At 40.4% G+C, this 18,044-nt stretch overlaps 1 protein-coding gene across 2 annotated transcripts in view; it reads left to right on the top strand.

The window, feature by feature from the left end:
• The window catches only part of cgnl1 (cingulin-like 1), a 30,916-nt gene that overhangs the window by 1,716 nt on the left and 11,156 nt on the right, over positions 1-18,044 (top strand). For both annotated transcript variants that reach the window (XM_027137051.2, XM_047818442.1), the window contains exons 2-9: positions 2,783-4,452; positions 4,651-4,745; positions 6,231-6,336; positions 6,811-6,912; positions 7,547-7,695; positions 9,183-9,312; positions 9,572-9,784; positions 17,736-17,942. In XM_027137051.2, coding sequence (XP_026992852.1) covers positions 2,836-4,452; positions 4,651-4,745; positions 6,231-6,336; positions 6,811-6,912; positions 7,547-7,695; positions 9,183-9,312; positions 9,572-9,784; positions 17,736-17,942 — 2,619 coding nt within the window. In that variant the 5' untranslated portion in view covers positions 2,783-2,835. The remainder of the gene's footprint in view (positions 1-2,782; positions 4,453-4,650; positions 4,746-6,230; positions 6,337-6,810; positions 6,913-7,546; positions 7,696-9,182; positions 9,313-9,571; positions 9,785-17,735; positions 17,943-18,044) is intronic.

Genomic DNA, 18,044 nt, shown 5'->3' on the forward strand with positions numbered 1-18,044 from the left:
ACTGTTCTTTGTGACATGATTAACACCTGATCACAACACCTGAGACATAACTAATGTGATGCAGTTTGCTGTTGAATGAATTAGAAAAAAATTACTCTAGCTGGATTTAATGCCTTTTGTGCATTAAACAATGGAGACATCTCATTTTATTTGCCTCTTTGCTTTGTGAAGGTGATAGACACGTTGGTGATGTAGGGCAGGGATGTTCATCCTCCAGTTCCACACTGCAGTCCATTGACTTGTCAGTCTGCAGATGCACATATGGATAGCTGTAGCTTATTGTGTAGCACGAAGACATCAGAGAAAATGATTAATTGTTACGATTCTTATGAACATCTACGCTGATTAATTTGATTGGATGCCAAATTAAAATGATTAGATGCTAAACTGCTCATTTAGCTGATGTATAGCATACAGTAACTGGCTAGATGAGAGAAGAGAACTTCACTATTTGCAGCGAGTTCATTGAAGGTTTAAAGAATAATGCAATTTTTTAAAACATACCTATGTAAGTGTACAAGTAATAAAATTCAGCAATATTAAAGTAATTTATAAATAATACTTCTGCAAAATAATGGAGTAAAGTATTGGACCGAAGTATTTTCTACTCCTGATGCTGTGTAAGCAATGAGACTCTCTGCAGCTCAGCATAGTCTCAAATTTCACATTGTTAATGCTGGAATTTCCCACAGATGCTTTTGGATTAATTTAGGGTGAGGTTAAGCTTTTTTAATTGCTGTAAGTTTGAAGGTTAAGCTTTGGCATGATCTGTGATGGCATACACTGCTTAGAGAAGTATATAGTAAAGAAGTGTTCACTAGAGAGGTGTAAGTGTTTTGGAGGAGGCAGCTGCATGGAGGATTAGCAGGGAGTGAATGTAAGCTGGCACAGGCCATGTGGCCTTCCTCCCTGTCAGACACTAGTACTTTACCACTTCCAGAGGAGACAATGAAAGGAAAGAAGCTGTGTTATCACTCTGAAGCTCATGTGCACCAGATAACGTGATCCTGTTTCTAAAAGAAACTTCTCATATCCCATTTTCCTCTTTTTTTCCCCTTCCTCTTCTCTTTTCCTCTTTTTCCGAAGCATTAGTGGACACGTCACAGCTGGTTGTTCAGTGTTTTATACTTTTAGAAATATTGGAAGTTTGGGATTTTCCTGATTCATCATGGAAATATTAAACCAGGAAAAGTGGCTTATAGGCTTTTTGGCATGTATTGTATTTGTGTTATGAAGAATAATAAAGAGACTATGCTGAGTATTAATATGCAGATATAGCGGTGAGGAGTGTTTGTTGTGGCCAGTGTGGTGCTTTGTCATGGAAACCTTTCAGTCTTGGTTTTGTCCGATGTAGGTGAACCAGGGAGAAATGTGTTTATTTGTTGGTGTTATCACTGGGGTCTGCTGATAACATGAACAATAAAGCCTTAAGCACCACTGATAGACATTCTGCAGCTCTGATGCCTGTTAGGGGTTGATATGTATATTGCTTTGTGTTAGACACAAGCATGTTTATAAAAGTGTCCTATTTTGACTGATAGATGTGTAACATGATACATGAATGGCTGACATGAAAGGCAGAGGTTTTTTAACATTTAAAATCGGCATTGCTCTACCGAGATGGACGTCTTTGACTTTCCAAAGGCACTTGTTGCTTCTGTGAATAAGTGTTCGAATAAATATTCGTGCTTTACACCAGGAATTCTAAGCAACCTTTACACTTTAACAGTCACGTCTTTCTTCGAGACGTGCATGGAAAATGGTTTACCAAGTTGTTCTTATTCTGTTTTATTCACTTAAAAACGCTGTAAAAAAAGTTGTTTTCAGATGAGGTATCGACTAAACGAATGACACACGAACCATAAATCTCCATATAAAAATGAATCCTATTGAATTGGAATCTTTTATGAAATATCTTGTAAATAAATATTTATCAAAACCTTGACAACTGCTTTTAGGCAGATCTACTTAAACATGTTCCTTTTTTAAATATTCTGTGTGTGGAAGCCTTGGAAAACTCTATACACTGTGAAATCGTTAAGTTTCTTTTACTAATTGATTTTGATCTGAAATATGTTTTAGACTTCAAATTGTGAAATGTGAAAATAACTAACCCTAACCCAGTCTGGTACAGGAGCATCACAGCTTGTTTGACAGCCAGTATCTGTTTTGGATTCATTATGCTTTATTCAGCAAGATTAAAAATGCAATAATGTTGGAATATGTTTATAAATGGAATATAGACATAGGAATATCCCACAGGTTTTCCCAGACTGCCCCATATATTTGCCCCGTACAGGGCAAAAAAGTTGACATAGTCCATTAGGAATAATGCAAAGTTGAAATAATTCTTACTTATAACTTGCCCTTCCCTTACAATCCAGTGGATCTATGTAATGTACCTTACCTAGAAAAGCCTTGAATGAATCATTGCTGACTGTTTAAGAGTTACCCCAGTGATTATTATGCCAGCTATGTTTGCACTTTAATGACCGTGTTTAGCTAATAGCTGTTTGACTGCTGTCTTTCAGAAGCCCTTATTTGGTTAGGATTGTCAAAAATTTAATTCCCAGTGAAAGAGATTTAATACAGAGTCCAATCTACACGTGCATACACTCGTACATTGTCGTTGCAACCAAATAAATCCTGTGAACGAATCAAAGTTCAACAGATATTAAAATCTCATTAGTGGCCTGTTAGAATTTCTAAATGTTTACAGAAGTCATTTGGATTTGACGGTATCTGTTTTGGAACAATAATAAGCTTATGGTTTTGTTTGCAGACGTGGGCCATTTCCAGGGAATAGGATTTGAAATCCTTCTCTCAGCATTCTTAATGGAGTCCTATAAAGTCAGTGGCCTTCCAAATACAAATAGCTACACTCACCCTGCACGTGCAAGGAGCCAAAATAACAGCAGCTATGGCCTCAGTATCAGGGTTCAAGGCATAGACGGACACCCGTATGTTGTTCTGAATAATCAAGACAGAGGACTCAACCCTTATGCAGCCCCCAAAAGCAATAACAATGATGCTGAAGGGTCCTTTATCGATAACTATAAGGAATATAACTTCAGAGCACCCAGGGAAGATCTCTCTGTTAACCCCTTTGCAGAATTCCGAGCCCAGCATCAGATTCCATATGTCAATAATGATCTCTCTGACTCCAGAGACACTCAGGCAAATAAGCCGTCCACTCTGCTAAATTTTCAGAAGCATCCAGAAATCCTTCAGCCCTACGACCCAGTGCGTAATACCATTGGTGACTTTCGAAACATTTCACCTCAGCCTTTTTCTCTTGCTCAGAGTAGAAATACAAATCCAGACTCCCTGCCAAAAACAGAAAAAATCTTTTCAGATTCCAAATCATCCAAACCAGAGCTACCAAAAAGCACGGATCCACCAGCACAGGACACAAGGAAATGGGCTCAGCCACAGGTTCACCCTCAAACATTTCCATCTAGAGTCCAGCCTCAAAAGGATTTATCTAAAGGCCAAGCCCAGAATCAGCCTCAAGCTAAACCTCAAGTCCAAACACAACCAGCATTTAAACCTCAATCTCAGTCCCAAGGTCAACCACAGTCCACATTCCAAGGTCCGTCCCAGGTATCCCAGCATGCCCAAAGGCTTCCAGTTCCTCAGGTATCTTCCAGCACCAGTGTTCCCAGTGAGCCGTCCTCCTACAGGACTCCAAGTACGACAAGCAGCACAAACTCCAGTCTGGAGCGAAGGCACAGAGAGCCAGACATACTTCCCTTACGAAGAACTGACTCCAGCGGCCCTGTGCTTCAGTTATCACGCTCACGTAATTCTTCCATGTCCTCTACCACCCCTACCAAGGAGGAACAGTTAGAGGCACTATATGGGGACAGCATCAATCGCCATGAAAATCGCCGCTATATACCTTTCCTGCCTGGAACGGGTAGAGATATTGACACAGGCTCCATTCCAGGCGTAGATGAGCTTATTAGTAAGTTTGATGGCAAAGGAAGCCAGAGGCGTGGACGCACTGGGCGGAGGAATCGTATTAACCTAGAAGACCGCAAACGTTCTCGTAGTGTGGATAGTGCCTTGCCTTTTGGCCTGCAAGGTGATGCAGAGTACCTGGATGAGGTGGGCCGAAATCGAGGAAGGTCCACCGAGCATCTGCTCAGGCCGTCACAACTTGTGCAGAAGTCCCCCTTTTCCTCCATTGGACGGAGGACGGCCTACAGAGATGTGGCACGGATCAGCAGTGAACCGGGCTCTCCACAGGGAGCAATGCCCAGTGTAACCGATTCCATCTTATTCTACAAGAAACCGCTGAGCCGGCCCTCCATTCTGCCTGTGGAGAACAAAGGAACAGAGGTCAAGAAAATAACGCAAAGCACTAAGACTGTGACCAGTGTGGCTACAACATCATTGTCCAGAGCCGTTCCAAACCACAGTAAGAAGCCAAATGAAATGGTTGCTGAGGTATGTAAGATTTCAATCTTATCATTTCGTCTAACTGTGTGAAATGATCGTGTTGCATTGTGTCAATATTTTTTGTGGAGTAAATCCTTGTTTGTTCATCAGACCACTTGCTTAAATAAGGTTTCACACATAAGCCCAGTGTAAAGAGGAAATATCTCCATGAACCGCTGTGCACTAATGTTCTTTTCCGGGTAACAGACAACACCTGATCTTCTGAAAGGCCAACAAGAGCTGTCACAACAAACACATGAAGAGACTGCAAAGCAGATTTTATTTAATTACCTCAAAGACGGGTGAGTTTTCAAAAAATATGATGGTGAAATGTTTGAACACAACACCCTGTAAAGTTTTATATATAAAAATGTCATGCCATTATCAGAGTCTGTTGTACAGTGTATAAGACCTCTGACTAATCAACACCAGAATGAGGAAAGAGCAGACTCAGCTGTACAGTACACGTACACCCACACACCCAAAACATGCAGTATCTGACTGCGATGTACACAATGTACACAATTCCCTGATGTATCAGAATTGCGAGCGATTACTCCACTTCTCTACTTATCTCTACGTTTTTGTACCGTATACAAAAATGTGAGGTGTTACCTTTTTCCAGATGATTCATTTTCACCTCCTGCAAATACCACACTGGTTATCCTCCTCCCTACATGACTCATTCTGTGGAATTAAGGGAGTTGGAAGTGTGTGTGTGTGTGTGTGTGTGTGTGTGTGTGTGTGTGTGTGTGTGTGTGTGTGTGTGTGTGTGTGTGTGTGTGTGTGTGTGTGTGTGTGTGTGTGTGTGTGTGTGTGTGTGTGTGTGTGTGTGTGTGTGGTTTACAAAGAGACAGAACTGGAATCAGGCATCTCCTACCACCTGTTGTGGAGATTTGTTCTGACCTGCTTAACAAGGGGCTAAAATTCCTTGTTTCCTGTTCCTGTGTAATTCTGTACGTTTGTTGCTCTGCATCCAAAGTGCAGAAGAAGAGTCCCATAGTACTGTAAAGCTTAGTGAATACTTGTGTGTAACCGTACACTCACCCAATATTGTGTTCTTCGTGTCAAAAGTTCCACCCTCTTCGCATTCCTGATGTGCTCGATGTAGAAAGATGATGCAGTCAGATCAGATATCTTCGCTTTAATAGAAAGCTCGGGTGTTTGGGAGGAATAAGCTGGGTCAGTTCTTACTGTATGAGCATCCATGCGCACATGTCTCGCCTGCGTCAGGAAACCATGTTTTATTCAGAGATGTTGAGCAGAGGAGTCCCTATTAGGTGACACCTTTAAATCATGCTCACTGAGGCGTGTGTGTGTGTGTGTGTGTGTGTGTGTGTGTGTGTGTGTGTGTGTGTGTGTGTGTGTGTGTGTGTGTGTGTGTGTGTGTGTGTGTGTGTGTGTGTGTGTGTGTGTGTGGAGGTCCAAGACACAGCATTGTGACTTACACTGCACAGTATGGTCCTCTATTCTCTGAAACGTGCTCGTTGCTTCTGAAACACATTTGCAGGCATGTGCCTGACGAGGGGGGCTCTAGGGTGGGCAGGTCATGAAGTGACACATCAAAGCCTAGTGTTCTGCCCTCTCTGCTCTGGCTATGAGCCAGACTACCCTTTTTCCAAGAAATGTCAGGGATTAAACTCTGATCCTTTCTCTCTCTCTCCACACAAAACACACACAAATACACACACATTTTCACACAAACACCCAGGGCAGGGTGGTGAGGTAAAGATTTCATAGTAGCGACATGTATGAGAGCACTGTATGTGTCATTGTATGTTTCTTAGGAGCAACGACAGTGACGACACCACCAAGAGGAAGGTCAACCTAGTGTTTGAAAAAATTCAGACGTTGAAGTCACGGGCTACAGGAAGCGTGCAAGGGGACAACAGAGTAAGCCGTTGTTATACTATAGTAATTGGGCTTTGAACAAGGCGTAACTATGAGCTACTTATCACGGGCTGTCCACTCACAGAGGCTTTCACCTCAACGCCTGTATTTACCCAGCCAGTGCTCATGGCGATCATGGCTAATGTTTAAACATGTGCATGCTGAATGAGAAAGCTCAAGAGTACAAATGTTGTGAGTAGCAACACGCTGCCAAAATCCAAAGCTTCTTGCCAAAAAAAATGATTGTTTTTTTTGTTAATCATATTGCTATGCAGCAAAAAAGTCTCTGAACTTTTAAGTTAGATAAATGTGCACGCATACCAATTGCACACAAATCATTTTCTAATAATATAATAAACCAATATTATATAATAATATAATATTATATTATAGTAGGTCATAATTCACTATGCTGGTCACTAGCCCGTTCATTATGAAATGTTACTAGCTAGTTACATATGAATTTTCTCCTGGTAGTCTCCAGACCTTTCAGTGCAGGCTAAAGCCCTGCAGGAGCAGAGGGCAGAACTGGAAAAAGAGGTCGCAAATCTGAAAAAGCAACTGGAGGATGAAAACAAGGTACTTTAATCAAAATCCTCAGATCTTCTTTTACTGCACCTTCTGTCCTAGTTGGAGGTTTTCACATTAGGCTGGTTCGCTGTGGTCTGAATCAGAGTGTGATTGTTCTTGGAGACTCTGAAGCATTTGACTGGTCGATTTTATAAAACATAACCACCATTCACCATATTTTGAATTTTTTATTTAGTCTTTTGCTGTTATTATGCCCTCAAGTCACATTCTCATGTCTGTGTCCCACAGTGTTCCTCTGACACGCATGGTATATGTGTGAAATGTTGTCCTTATCAGATAAAACCCACACACACAGTTTACTTAATCGTCCTGACCAAGTGCCGACACGAGTACGAGTTGCATTCACATTCACGTACTCTCACTTTGCCGATTTTTAAAAAAAATCATTTTCCTAGCCTGTGTCTGACTGCACTGCCAATGTGAAAACCCCCAGAGTCTGCGGTTGTCACCTCTGCAAGGCAAATAACACATTAAGGATTTACACTGAATTATGAATAAAATTGCATTGAGATTAAAAATTTGTAAAATCTTCATGAACTGTCAGTGTTCCATCTTACAAGACTGTTGTAATAGTGTGTGATCTTTGCATGCTTTATTTCTGAATTTAAATCATGTTGAACAGAAAAAGAAGGGACTGAGTGAACAACAGGAAAAGGCTGGAGCTGGCATCAAGAAACTGCAGAAAGAGCTGGAATTTAATCAGGCTGAATGTGACAAACTGCAGGACAAGCTGTCCAAAGCGGAGGCTGATCTACGCACCACCCTGGAAGAGTAAGACTCAGTTGTCAGTGGCTTTTTGCGGGTCGCCAAAGTTAATGATTACGTGCTTTCTGCAGTTGCTTACCGTGAATTTTCAGTAAGTTTTGTCAAGCCTTAGACTTGGTGTCAAATTACCTGACTGGTCTAACTTTCAAAGTATTTCCTGATTTAATGCTAAATCAGCCGACGATATACGTCTGAAGCACAAGTGATTTACAGGTTAGATAGAAGAAAACCAGAGTTTGTTGAGAGGTTAAAATAAAAATCCAGTGATTACTTTTGTCAGCATAGAAATACAGTAACCAAGCTAACCCGATTATTACTATTACTGATGATAAATTCACTTACTTAACATTAGCTAATTACAAGTTGCTGGTTTGGTTACTGATAATTAGCTAAGTAACAGATAATGCTAAATAATTTTGCAGTTATTGCTAACAAATATTAACTCCTAGATAAATTAGCAGTCAGCAGTTACTGAAAATTTTAAATAAGTTGAACCTTCACATTGAATTCCAGGCTTGGCACCATATGAAACGAGGTCTGGATACATCTCTGTGAGCTTGTAAGCACGACTGCCAGGCCGCCACGCTTAAAACGGCAGCAGGCCGATAGGGGTTTGATAGGGTTACACATTTGGCAGCACTGAATGTACTATTTTACTCAATGCTGGTTGCAGCTAAATTCTCTTTAGTTCAGTGCAAGGATTTTATTTAGAATTCTTAAAGACGTGTATAGATGGATAAAAAGAGCCGGTAGTTCTGGCCGGGTTTGCTCTTCAGTAATGGCGATCCCTTTATCGATTGCATTTCCCAACACAGTTTTTTTCTACAGGGAGATGCTAGTCTGCAATAAGTTCCTAACTACACTGTATTTGGCAGACACTACAGTATGCTTGCTCCTGAGGCATCACCGAGCAACTTCTCCAGGTTGTACACAGTTAGCACTGCTCCCCCAGTGACATCACTACAGCATCATTTCCTCAAACCTTCCTAGTTAGACCTAAAGTTTCTTATTATAAGTTCTATTAATGTTCAAACTTGTTCACTAGATACCTGTGGTTCTTTGAACCCTGGGTAACCCCTAGGGATTCTTGTCTCTGGAACCAGCGCTGAACAGATGAGAAGTCTGTGAGTTAGTTGACTATATAGCATCAGCAAATACGGTGTCATGATTTTTTTGGATGCTCTTAACATGTATACCGTTTGGGAAAGGTAGATACACAATTTATTTAGACAACCTCCCATCAGTTTCTCAGGCAGGTGGAAGAGGGTCCAGGTGTGAGATATAGACAGTCAATGCTTAATATGCTGCAAACACTTCATCAGTAGACAGTCAGAGTTATGACAATGTGCAGGTGTTCAGACTGTGTGTGTGTGTGTGTGTGTGTGTGTGTGTGTGTGTGTGTGTGTGTGTGTGTGTGTGTGTGTGTGTGTGTGTGTGTGTGTGTGTGTGTGTGTGTGTGTGTGTGTGTGTGTGTGTGTGTGTGTATTTTGCAGGCTTTTCCAGGTGAAGATGGAGAGAGAACAGTATCAGACAGAGATCAGGGACCTACAGGATCAGCTCTCAGAGATGCATGATGAGCTGGATGGAGCCCAACGCTTGCAATTAGACAGTGCTGAGAAGGAGGTAAACTGCACATGGACAAGCCTGTCAGATTATTAAGACAATCTTGAGCTAAAAGTTTAAGATCTTTTTTAGATCTATTCCATTTCCTATACCATTAATACTTAATATGAGCAAAAAGAACATGAATAAATACATTGTGTTTTTTATATATTAGTAGGTCATGGATTTCCTAACATCTCTTCCAGTGTATTATATTATTGGTTTATATTTTTATCATCTTTTATCTATTTTGCATGTAACGCTTTCGGTACCTCCTCAGGACCTCATAAGGTTGAAGTTGGATCTACAGGAAGCATTGATGGTGAAGGAGGAGCAGGAGGATTTGCTGAGGAGGCGCGAGAGGGAGCTGACCGCTCTAAAGGGGGCACTAAAAGAGGAGGTGTCCACTCATGACCTGGAGGTGGATAAACTAAGGGAGCAATATGACAAGGAGATTCATAAACTGCAGGCATCTTTGGTGGAAGTTAAGCAGGTATCGTATTACCGTCTCTCATTTCTCTTTTACTTCAGTATCGGTAATGTGGTTTTGTCACATTCACATCTCTGCGATAAAACTGAATGTGTACAAATACCTAAAAGATTTTATCACTATCACCTGTCATTCGTATTTATTATGAAGTGCATTAGGTTTTCTTTTGTTTACTGGCTGATGACAGTTCATACGCTTTGTCATCATATTTCATGTGAACTTGTATACGTAAGCAGGGGATCCAGTTTGATAAAAGGTGTGCCAAATGATACCGAATTGTAGATGTTTAGATGCCATAAGGAACCCAAGGATAGACATGGCCAAGGGAATAAACGTGAACGGAAAAGCAACAGGTGACACAAATACAAAGACGAGCTAAACACTGCGATTAAGACAAAAGAGAGAGCTGCAGGGAGCCGATGGTTGTGTCTGTTTCCCTATGAGCATCCTGTTTTTGCAGGGTGGACTTCCTTCATGTTCTCTGCTCTGTTCTCTCCTGAATGGCGCTTTCCTCTTTAGTATGCCCCCCCCCCCCCCCCAGTGCTGAGTTCACTTCCTATTAAGTTCAAAAGCACTTCCTGTCCGCAGGTTTCAATTGTAATCAGAAGTCTTTTAGGGGTATAAACATACTTGAGCCATGCATCTTGTATTTACCAGTGTCCACACAAAATCCAGAATTTTGGACTGCATTGCTCAGCTGTGGCTTTTTTGTAAATGTGTCAACAGATTCACTGATTATCAGACTGACTGGATGTGTTGTTATTATTTTTTTTGTTACTGAGTTCTTCCTTTCTGTGGCTTTGTTAGTGTTGACAAGTTGGACCCATGCAGAGAACAATGCAAGAAAGTGGAATACTAAAACGGCCTCTTTGCTGCTTAATTGCAGTGGCAGGCCGTCACTAATATAATGAGGTGCTGATGGGGAAACTCGCTTCCCTGGGCCTCTCTTTTTATGTATTTACCGTTTTCTTTGTACACTTTTGCTTGCTTGCTCTTGCTCTTCTCATTCGGTTGCAATGCCTACTTGTATAGGGACATTACACAAATGCTGTAAGTGGGTCACTGATACAGGGGCCTGAAAAAGAAGGGGACAGGAGGGCAGTATTTATTTGTGTGTGTGTGTGTGTGTGTGTGTGTGTGTGTGTGTGTGTGTGTGTGTGTGTGTGTGTGTGTGTGTGTGTGTGTGTGTGTGTGTGTGTGAACAGCTGACACAAAGGACATTTGGTTGATCGAAAACAAGAAAAAAAAATTGCACATTGGAAAGTTTCATACATTCATTCATTTGGAGATAAGAAACAAGAAAACTGAAAAATATTCAACAACAACAAAACATTAGAAACAAGGAAATTGGGAAATGAAGGTCTGGTGAAAATAAGTACCCTGGAGAGTAAAGAACAGTAACAGTAAAATATGAAATATTAAAAACTTGGAAGTGGGCACTGCAAACTTGGGTCTAATGAAGACTAGGGAGTTAGGAACATTAGAAACCAAAAAACGAAAAATATGTATTCATGCAAATGGGCAGGTGTGATGATAAAAAATGAGGAAGCACTGATGAGGATATTGAATACTGGAAGCACGATAGAATGATACAAACTACAGTACTAGAGAACATAGTAATGAGGAGATATTGGAAACTAGTGAATAAAGAAAGTGTGGACGTTGGGTAGCAAAGCATTAATGTGGATTACCAAGGAAACGGAATGAATTGGAAACTGATTTTTGGCTCCAGTAAGATACACTGGCTGTTTTTAAATAACATTGGCACAGGAGTGGCGAGGAGGTCCGCTGTGTCCTTCAGTTCTCTATACTGAGGTCGAAGCTTCACATTAGTATCTACACAGACTCTGAGATGTCCTCATTTCCTGGAGAGGACTGTATGATGTGATATGGTCTGGTCCTGTGCTAGCCGGACCGTCTGTGTGACGGTCTTTTTTCCAGCAGTGGGACTGAGGTGACTGGGCTCTTTGGGGAAAGGGGAGTCCCACAGGATGCCATGTGTTTCCTCAGCTAAAGAAGGCATGTCGTTCTGGGCTATTCCAGAACTTTCTATGGGCGGGTAATCTTGGAGCAGCAGAAAAGTATTGGTAGATTGGTAGGAGTTTAAAGCAAGAGAGAGAATGAGGGTTGTGAGAAGTTATTTTTTCAACTGGAGTTCTGCCAGAATCCACAAATCTGATATTCCATCTGCTTTCTATCACTGCTTTTTGTTATCAAGTGCTCATCTGGAGATTCTTTTAGTATAGCCTGTGCGTATGTCTTGTATATATTCTGTACCAGAAGATTTTATTTTTTATTTTCCAGTGTCCTGGATTCTTCTCCTCATTATTTTCCTGCATGAGTATTCAGAATGACCCATTCATGATCCCCACTAGGAAGGCTGAGGTTCTCCACAGTAACCCCCAGAGAGCTCTAGTTTGAGACTTGGGAGGATTAAGATTAGGGTTTAAAAGATGAGGATTTTCTTTGAGATCCCCACAGAGATTGGCTTTGCTGGCAGAACTAGGTATGTTTTGGAAGGGGAGGGAGAAATAGCAAAACATTTTACCAGTTACTAAATAAAGAGGCAGCGATGTCTTTGCTGCACTGGGCAGGTGTGTCTTGGCTTAACATCACAGTTGGATTATGGTTTTCTGCTTCTCAAACTGGTACATTATATCTGTCAGTTCATTTCAAGCTTTCTAAACAATTTAAACGTTTGTTTGCTTTGCTTACATTATAAGAACGTTCTTAGACCTAAAAAAAAATGAGAGCTGCAAGAATAGGCTTTGACAGATGATTTCAGCCTGCTATGTGTTTGGTGAGGAATGGATGAACGATCATTGCTGCCCGTGCCACTCATTGCTTCTTTGATTATGGTGTAAAATGAAAAATAAGTTAATTTTTTATCTGACTCCTCAATTTTAGAAAGGTTCCTTTCAGTCCACTTTTAAATCACTTTACTGTGACCGACAACAAACCACTACTGAATCAGTGCACTTTCTCCTCTCACGACTCCAAGCACATGAACCGATTCCAAGAGACTTATCCTGACTGGAAAGAAGCCAGTAGCTCTCAAGCAGCACCATTTAATTTCCACAGTTCTTCTTCACCGCCCTCTGCTCCTGCTTGCTCTCCTGCTCCTCTGCATCTGTAAGGCTCTTGTTCCAGACGAGACCTATTGTAATGCATACGGCCATGATGAAGGAACAGACCAAGTCTTTTTCTGAGAATTGGAGAGAAGCTCAGGCTTTGGTGCTGTTGCCCCAGTCAAAGAGAGAGTACTTTGTGAGCGCCTGATAAAGTTTCCAAAGCCATGGGCGGCCTGCTTTTTGAGTTTGTACCTTTATCTTGCTGTGAAGTCATGCTCTGTTGTCGTCCCTCTGTTGGAGAAAGAGGGGTAACTTTGAACAGTTCTATACATGCATATCAATAGACAGCCCTGGGGTGATGCTGGGTCGGTGAATGGGCCTTCAAGAAATGGCTTGAAGAGAGGTCAGACCAGCAGGTTTTACTGACAAAATGCTCATCCTGAAATTGAGTCATTGAACTGTCATTGACTCTTCCCTAACTAATGAATCACTTCTGATACCGTGTAGCAAGGTCAATGAGGAAAAATGTGCAGAAAGATCCTGTTTTATCACTTCACTTGAAGATTGTCTCTGCTTATTGAAGGACACCAAACAAATGTAGATCTCTGAACAGTTTGTCCCCATTAAATGTGCACTTGTAACATTATATACTTCAGTGTAACCGATTATTTAGTCATGTGTTTGTGTGTTGGAAATTAATCAAAGCAGTTCAGCGTATGAAGCTTCGGGCTAGAGGATGGTGTTTGACATTGGCTTTTGTTTCCTGGACAAACACAGCATCAGTGAGCTGGATAGAGTAACTCTAATGCAAACTAATCCTTAGAGAACTGCACTATATTACATGCCTAGGATTAAAATACGTTTGTCCTCAGTTCACTATGGCTTTGAGATGTTTTTCCACTCAAATTGCAGCTTTTTTACATTTTAGCCTTCATGATTTGAGAGTGGATTAATCAGATTTTGGATTTGTAAATCTGAAAGCAAAGAAGAATTAAGCTCTATGGTTTTGAGTAGCGGATTGCTGTAGACAGGCTTATTGTCTCTGCTCTGTGTTTAGGACTATTGTAAACTTCATTGTCAAGACTCTTGGTTCTGCATGTGATTTAGTCGGGAATGTCGAGTGTTTTATTTATTATTGTTTTAACTGACCTGAGAATACCTTCAGAAAACCATTGTGATTTTGATTAAGGGCACCTACTGAGTCTTATACAGCTTGCAGTGTTGTTTGTACTCAGCTTTGTAAAGTTCTCACAATGCTGGTTAATGTCCAACTATGAAGAAAAGGGCGAGAGTAAACTGGAGAGTGCTTCAGATCGACCACTTCTCACTCCCCCTCTGAACTGGAGCCAATAAAAAAAAACTCAGACTCGGGACCTCTCTTATAGCGTACTTCTCCTCCTCACTTTCTGTTCTTTCTTTTTTTTTTGTGTATTTTTTCACATTCTCTTCTTTATTCTGTAATTTGTCTATTCTTGAAAACACATTTTTTAAATAACTTTATATCTTCTCCACATAGTCTTTTTCTTCTTTATCTCACTCACACTCACTCACTCACACACTCACTCACTCACTCACACACACTCACTCACTCACTCACTCACTCACTCACACACACTCACTCACTCACTCACTCACTCACACACACTCACACACACTCACTCACACACACTCACTCACTCGCTCACTCACTCACACACACTCACTCACTCACTCACACACTCACACACACACTCACTCAAATACACATACATACATTTTTTTTACCTGTGTCTGTCTTTTTTTTACCTATGCTATTTCACTTCTTACTCTTTTTATTCTATTTTTTAAATATCTTTATTCTTGATGTTCTAGTCTGTCAGCCCAGGTTACGATTTGTGTAAAATTACAAAGAGAAGTAAGCAAACCTTGATCAAAGTTCTCACTGCTTAGTGGCTCCAGAGTCCCAGCTTCTATACCCCCCATATCAGTTATTACTGCCCTTATAACTCCCTCACTGCATCATGGGGAGTATTTATTCTCCCATTCTCTCACTCGTATTAAAGGGTCTCCACTACAGGAAAGAACGCCAATATCTTCCATTTTTCCCTGTTTTGAAGTACTAGTTTAATCTCCGCTTCATTTTAGTTGTTATATCAGTGAAGGCCAGCACTGAGATAAAATAATCTAAAATATCAGAGGTGAACATTTATACAGAGTCAATGTTTACCCTCTTTTCCAGTCTACCTGAGTAGAAAATTGGTAAGATAAAAGCCAGCAAAAGATATTATTGTTTGTTTTTGATATAAGCTGGTCAAGAAGGAAGCAAGTTACAGTTTTTCCCATTAGTATCCCACTCTTATCACAGCATGATGCCGGCTTTTTTCAAATCTTAATACATTATACGTAATCTAATGATGAGGTATTTTCAAAAGGTAAATCATAATGAAAAAGGGATTGAAAGAAGAACATAATATTTGACACTGTAGTCTGTTTATAGGCGTATACACCTTGTTGTGATGGCGTATTTATAAAATACCTACTGTTTATCATGGCAGCTCTCTGGGTTGGGTTTCACAGTATTGCATTAGTAAACATATTAAAATTAATACCAAATAACTCAAGATTTCAATTCTAGTAATCATACATTAGAGAAATTATAGCTAGAGAGAAATTATAGATAATTACAATGGTTATGGAATTTGTTTTTTGTTGGGGTTTTTTTTTTGTGAATCGAACGAGTCACTCTTCTAGTATTCATTACTTCAGAAAAAAATCCTTTCCTAAAAACACATGGTATCCGTATAGTGGGACTCATCAGCACTGTTTGGTTTGCAGTCAATGACAGATATCACAATGTATTTCTATTAATGATGAGTCTTTTCTCAGGAATTTAGCTGAGAGCATTGTTGACATTCCTGTTGCCATTGTCTGGTTTCTGTGGTCACTGAACACGACTGTACGTGTTTTGCATGTGAAAGATTTACGAGCTATGTACTAGCAAATCGTTAGCTAGCATCCATGATTGGTGTCTTAGCAAAAGAGGTTTTGTCCCTTTCAATTCCACGATTTACTTTTGGACAGGAAAATCAGACGTTCTTTAATCTTTATCTCATGTATGTAGTAGCTTTTGTATTAAACAACTTTCATGTAGTCTTATAGTTCTGAGGTGAGATTGTGGTGAGTTTGGGATGTGTTGGTTAATGTAGCTCTCTTTCTCACACACACACACACACACACTGCTATGTGATTTTTACAACTTGCACACAAACACACAGGAAGAAACTGGACAAGGGGCTTCAGGACTTTGGACTGTAAACAGAACAGACGTAAATCTTGCTAATAAGTAGCTGTTATACTAGCTGTGAAATGGCAGCATATAACTAGCACATACACAGAAACTGATCGTTGGGTTTGTAATTACAGTTTCCATCAAACCGTGGCAGAAGTATTTCAGGTTTTGTAGGTACAGATAGTTTTTACTGTCCCCGAGTCTTTTATATTGTTGTGTATGTGGGTGTGTGTGACTATCCTCTTTTCAGCCAAGTATCCAAGTTTACCAGATAGGTACAGTATAATAGAGCTTTAATTAGCACTGTTGCCTCTTCCTACATCAGAAGGAAGTTTTTAAAGGATGAAAGTAGTGTAGATCTTAACTACAAACGCAGACCAGATTAGTGTAAGCCTATTTGAGTGAGGATTTTTTTTTTTTCAGTGTTAGTTAAACAATATTCACACCAACAACTCGATTTGATTTTAGGTTGTGTTTTTAAACGATCCAGGTCACAATATATGATTAGTTATAATGCAAATATACAACATCACAAAGCTGTCTGGTGAAAATATTTGTCTTCTTGCTATAGAGATGGACAAACCTGTTGTTTGACATACACATTACCATTATACCAGTTCTTCTAGTTCTAAAACAAACAGCGCCATGTATGTTTCCTGTTGTCAGTGACAGGATACAAGCAGCTTCTCACTTGACAGTAATCACTACTTATAAATTGTCATTGTCAGCTCCTGGTGATGTGTCTTAAAAAGGCTGAGCATTGCTTAAACCTCATCTTGAGTCAATTTGCCATATTATATTGTCATTCAGAGTCGCTGGGAGACTAGAAAGATCACGTACAGTATGATGTAGGAAGCTGACAAAACACATGTCATAAACAAGGTTACACTAGTGAGAAATGTGTGAACCTATTAGAATATTAACATTTCACTCAGATCTTAATATGACAAAATTGATCGCTGTCAAATTACATTGGGCAGAGTCAGTATTTTTATCACAACCCATGGACTATATAATTGTATAATCTGGATACAATTTCAAATAATATCTCAATCTTGTAATAAACAAGGGCAACACATGTGAAGGCAGTGGTTATTTTCTGAAGCAGTACTCATACAGAAAACTTGAGAAGAACGGTCCTTTCATTCTTAAAAGTTGGCATGGATTCTTTAGAATGATCCCAAAGTTAACTCACAGTCTAATACAAACTTAAACTTATGCCTAAAATATGGAACTTGGCCCAATTTGCTTACAGACTCACACTTAACAAGCAACAAGTGCTAAAGCTTAAGGAGCCAAGAACAGTCTTTAACAAAGCAGGTGCAGAGCCTTTGAGAAACTGTAGTGGTCATGCTCAAGTGACTCTAAATAGACTCGACAGATTATCTGGATTGGACCACTCACTTAAATCTCCTCGATCTGTTCATGGCAACAGTGCTTTTGTGTAGGCCAGCATCACTTCAGGCATGGTCTCAGGTGGTCACTGAATGCCTAGGAGGTTTCTTATTTGTGTGTGTGCAGTGCTTAAGCATCCCAACCTCAGCATGGTAATAGAAAATATATTATGGGGTTATAAATTACCTGCTTTTGCTTTATCTCTCCATCTCTGTTACAGAGTAATGCAGCGGTGTCTAAAGAGAAATCAGATGTGGAGGCTGCGAAAGGGGCGGCAGAGGGCCAGGCAGGGCGGCTTTCTCAGGAGGTTGAGAGGCTGAGGAAGAGAGTGCAAGAGCTGGAGAATGAGGTGGCCAAGCTCAACCGCATCATTGACGAGGCCAAGCTGTTGGAGAGCAAGCTAGATGAGAAAGCCAGACGTCTGGAGGTGAGAGTCACTCACTAAACCGCAGATGTTGGGTAATTGGACTGGTTTTGTAGAAAGAATGACCAGGTGTTAGTACACATTACTAGCACCAGATTTTTTTTT

The sequence above is a fragment of the Tachysurus fulvidraco genome, chromosome 1 (genome assembly GCF_022655615.1).
Source record: "Tachysurus fulvidraco isolate hzauxx_2018 chromosome 1, HZAU_PFXX_2.0, whole genome shotgun sequence".
Taxonomy (NCBI): domain Eukaryota; kingdom Metazoa; phylum Chordata; class Actinopteri; order Siluriformes; family Bagridae; genus Tachysurus; species Tachysurus fulvidraco.